At 34.5% G+C, this 5108-nt stretch overlaps 1 protein-coding gene across 1 annotated transcript; it reads right to left on the bottom strand.

Moving 5' to 3' along the window:
• Positions 1 to 202: 202 nt before the first annotated feature.
• LOC104101051 (alcohol dehydrogenase-like 4) lies at positions 203 to 4141 on the bottom strand. The gene is made up of 10 exons (XM_009608451.4): positions 3982 to 4141; positions 3571 to 3707; positions 3408 to 3457; positions 2989 to 3320; positions 2509 to 2591; positions 1401 to 1476; positions 1173 to 1234; positions 982 to 1077; positions 737 to 898; positions 203 to 624 (listed from the first exon to the last, which is right to left on the bottom strand). The coding sequence occupies exons 1-10, from the start codon at positions 4040 to 4042 to the stop codon at positions 514 to 516; spliced, it is 1170 nt and encodes a 389-aa protein (XP_009606746.1). The 5' UTR covers positions 4043 to 4141; the 3' UTR covers positions 203 to 513.
• Positions 4142 to 5108: the final 967 nt, after the last annotated feature.

Consider the following 5108-nt stretch of genomic DNA (forward strand, 5'->3'; position numbering starts at 1 on the left):
TTCTACATCAACAATATTTACAAGAAAATATATCTGATCGTGCGAAGCGCGAATAAATTAACTAATTTAAAATAACTATAAGACCTTGGTACTATCTTTTTGGTAATTTGACACTCAAAAAATACTTTTTAGAAAGATTGGCTAAACACAATTTATTTACCAAATATTGCAAAAAATAATTTTTTACCGTTTACCTTTAAAGTTATCAATGCAAATATATTTCATACTTTTTTTCAACCATAAAAATATAGCCAATATTTAGAATATTCCACGATACTGACATGTAGAATTTCACAAAGTACCCCACATTTGAAAGCGCATACAAATGGACTCTTCCTAACTTTTTTTTGCAGAAAGCTACACTCGAGATCTCGAATATATCATACACTACTTAATTAGTGAGATGTGGGGATCATCAATTGCTTCATATGCATATTTGTACCTTTCTCCCCTCCTACGTACAAACACCCCTCCCCCTCCCCCCAACTCCTTCACTAAAGAACACGAAAACATTCAAAGATGAAGAAGGCATCTTAAGCATTTTCCGTCCACAAGCAATTGAAAACCTTCGTTGATCTTCTCAAAGGGCAGTTCGTGAGTAATAAACTCGTCCAATTTCACCACCTGTTTAATTTTAGTTCATACACATTAGCCAGAAAGTTTACAAGAATGAGCAAAGTCCTATAGAGAAAAAAAATATAAGACGAGGAGGAGATGTAAAATAGAGTTTAATTACCCCAGCCATGCATTGTTTGGCAAAAAGAGGAAGTTGGGACTTCCCTTTGAAGTCACCAAAAACAGAAGCCACAATCCTACGGCCATCGAACAGTTCCATAGGATGGAGTGGCAGCAATCTTGGTGTCGGATGGATTCCTAGAACTATTGTCATTCCCCATCCCTACAATAATATTTGAATTTTTTTTTATCAACAGTCATTCTTTATGCTAATTTATTGTGCAATAAGAATATAATAAATCTTACATCATGTGTGGACAAAAATGCATCGCGGAGAACATCTAAATTTCCAGCACACTCAAAGCTATAATGTACCCCTCCTTCTGTCATTTCCCTTATTTTCTGCACCCAATTCAACATACCATGTGATTATAAATAAAAATACTTATCCTATTTATAAATTAATTTATGGAGTTTGTCTCCTTATAAGAACTGACCTCATGCACGGATATATCTATTTCTTTGGGGTTTATGAAGTCGGTAATTCCAATTGCTTGACCTTAGGAGCATAAAAGTAGCATTAGGGGCCAAATTATTTATCTAATTGTCAGCTTAATTAATTCAGAGCAGACTCTGTAGTCACATGCATGGATATCTTATAAATATCAGCCTCCAAATTTAATTAGTGTTTACTCTTAATGGTTTTTTTTTCAGGAAGAGTTTACCTTTGATACGTTTTTCAGGATTAATATCCACTCCTATGATTTTCGATGCACCTCTGGTTCGTGCCCCTTCCACAACCTGCACCCAAATTGAAATTTGAATTAATTTTTTGCTAATCTTGTTTTGAAACTGGTCAGTTTAAATCACATTATATTTGCCAAGATATTGTTGAACACCTTCTGTTACTGTAGTAGATTATGCTTCTTAAATTCATAGATTTTCCCTTACAAAATTCAATCCATAAAAGGGGAGGGGGGGGGATACAACTAGTAAAGCTGTGATTAAAGAAGTAAATCAAAGTATACTGTTGACTTTAGAACGATGGCAAAGTAATAAATTGAAACACAAATTTCCTTGATCTAATAAAAACTATGACGAATCTCTATGTTAGTTGACTTAGTTCCATGAATTGTGTCACGGACTAATGCGAGTCAACGTGGCCAAGTTGTAGTGATTCTTTTGGAGGAAAGAAAAGGGAGAGAAAGCTACTACTCCACTAGTAATGAGATTTGTCAATCAGTCACGTGTATGTAGAAGAAGGTGTTCGAGCTACCGAACAGTAAAAAGAAGAGACTGTATTCAGAAATTAAATTTTATGAATTTATCCTTTAAAATTTTTAAAATTATAAGTTTATATCTATTAATTTTTATAAGTTTAACAAATTTTTACACATCAATATATATTATATGTCAAAAATACTGCATCAGTCCCTGTCGATGCCATCTAAAAGATGGAGACCGAAAATTGATGTCCTAATTAATTAGATGAGCTTGGGAATGGGGACAGTTGTGTCAACAAAGGAAGTAACAGATATCCAATATCATCTTGATGCCCATGCTCTTGTTGACAATTATAAAAGAAGTTGAGAGCTAGAAAACAAGTTAGAGAAAAGAGCTTCAGACCCACTTATTAATAATTACTGTAGATCATTTAATTAGGAATTAATTGATGGTTGGATGAAGGTAAAAGACTTAATAGCCGTTTTACTAGTTCTAATCTTATTTTCGTAACGTAATACTTTTCTAATTCTAGATGAAACCATTTAAGCAAGCACAGAAACATATGGTTGTAAAGCCTAAAGACAGAAAAACGATTAATTGGGAAATTACAGCCAAACCGACAGCTCCTAATCCAAACACTGCCACCGTTTCCCCTGTTTGAACGTCTGCCGTGTTCCACGCAGCTCCTAAACCTACATCAACAATCATCCATTTCATTTCTCTTTAATTGTATCCACAACTTGCAAAATTATTGAAACAAGTTGAGAAATTGCAGTTTCCTGCAGAAGTAGGACACCAAATTTTTTGTCCTTTTGGTATTCAAAAATTAATAAGCATATGTATTTCACCCGCAAAGACACCTTCGGAGCAATAATAAAATTTATCTCCGGTGTGAATTGTAGGTGACGAATTCGAGCCGTGAAAGCAGTAACTAATGCTTGCATATCATACTCCTTAGAGTGCGGCCCGTCCTCGGTCCTGCGTGAACATGAAATGGTTTGTGCAACAGACTGATTTTTTTTCATGTATTTCATCACACTAGATGTATACTATATCTGATCAAACAATTAAATTGAAGTGATAAATTACCGGTGGAAACGCCACAGCTAAGCAAGGTCATCTTGTCAAGTGGGGCATCGGGGTCAATCTTGACTACGCAAGCAGAGTCGACAACAGTGTACTCGCTAAATGTGGAAGTGTTGAGGAAGTGATAGATGGGATTGCCATTCTTATTCCTGAACCTGCACTTGCCGTCGTTGGCCATCACGCTTTTGAACGGATTCACCCGGAATTTGCCACACAAGTTGTTTTTCTTTGAAGAGTTGCAGTAAACGCAGTCTCCACATTCTCCATTGAATATTGGTACTACGCGGTCTCCTGCTTTCATATCTGTCACCCCTTCTCCCACGCTCTCCACCACTCTACATAAGTAATTTTCATTTGAATTCGTGTTTCAAAAACAAAGAATCAAAGACTTTTTTATATTTTCGGCTTGATGTTCGACTTACCCTGAGGCTTCATGTCCCAGAATTCGAGGGTAAGCTCGTTGAGCTTCGTTCTTTATACCAATTAAAAAATCATCACAATTAATAATTAGTAACAAATAAATTGAGAACATATATAGACACGAAAAAGTTATGTGATTGATTAATCTTGGTAGTACATATATACCTCGCCTTTCCAAGCACTGAGATCTGTATGACAGATGGAAGTAAAGAGGATCTTAATTCGGACCTCCATTTTCTGAGGCGGATCCACCTGCACTTGTTCTACGACCAAGGGCTTCCCTGGACCATAGGCCACAGCAGCTGGCACAACAACAATAACAACATCATATAAGCCTCTGTTAATTTCTATATGGTGAAAGAACAAAATCCAATGTTCCTATATAACAAAATTTAATAAACTGGATCGATCCCCTCAATGCCTTTTGAGTCGATCCTGTCGCACATGGCTTGTCTAGTGCGATTTACGTTCCAGTGTGCACAGAGAACTCACCCGAAGATAGAGACTGTGGCAGAACTGTAGCGATTGCGAATTTTACTGGGGTTAAAAAAAATATATATATATTAATAAACTGACCTCTGCAAGTGATAACCTTTCCAAGCGAACCATTTACATGGGAAATGCCATTGGCAGCCATGTTGCTAGCTGTTAATTGAGGTCTAGTTTTGGGGCTTTCCTATAGTCAGGTTTCTTCTATAAAAGACTATGGAACTGATGATAAAGAAATTCACAGGTGCAGGCCCTCTTATAGTGCTAGCGAAAGCCTACCGGTCAAACGGGGCTGCCAAAATAATTAATAATATCCCATCTATTTATTCATAAACAGAAAAATCTAATTGAATTCGTTCTCATCCCTACCATGACGTTTGTTAGCAATCACTGCAAATAAAACTGACACTTAACTAAATTTAGTTGTGTGTTTGGTCATTATTTATAATTTTGTACTAATTAGCACCTTCCTTATATCGTAATTCCCATAATTATTATACCTCATACACCTAAAATGAGAATATTGACTTTTTATACGGATTATTATTATTATTATTATTATTATTATTATTATTATTATTAGTATTATTATTTCTTGCCTGCCTTACTTGATATTTCTCTCTTTCTGTACCTTTTTCTTGAGAATATTTCTACTTTTTGATTTTGAAACTTAAAAGTGCTTAAACAAAAATTTCAGATTTAGAAGAGAAATGCAAAGGTTATTTTTTTTTCAGTTTATATCTGATATTTAGTTACATCTAATTTTAACTCTACTCATAAAAATGTTATTTTGTTTGGGTAAATGAAAATATCAAGGACTATAAAATATATTTGATTATTAGTTATACTACTATTTTTGTCTATATTTGATTCTTAATTATATTATTACAATCTATATTTGATTATTGATTGTATCATGCTAATCTGTACTTGAAACTTAATTATAGTAACATAATCAATATTTGATTTTTACTCATGGTAGGACAATAATTCAGATCAGATTTGGTAATATTACATTATTACATCACCTACCCCTTCAAATTAAAATTATACAAAACATTATATATAGTGCATAAGTGATGTAACAATAACATAGGCCAAGGTTGTTATTGAGAAAATTTGTTGTTTTGCACGAACTCACGCAGAAATCAGATACATCGACTCTGTGCCCTAGAGCCGTTGTTCTTTTTATGATGGAAAAGGTACTACACGAT

Source organism: Nicotiana tomentosiformis, chromosome 8 (genome assembly GCF_000390325.3).
Source record: "Nicotiana tomentosiformis chromosome 8, ASM39032v3, whole genome shotgun sequence".
Classification (NCBI taxonomy): Eukaryota; Viridiplantae; Streptophyta; class Magnoliopsida; order Solanales; family Solanaceae; genus Nicotiana; species Nicotiana tomentosiformis.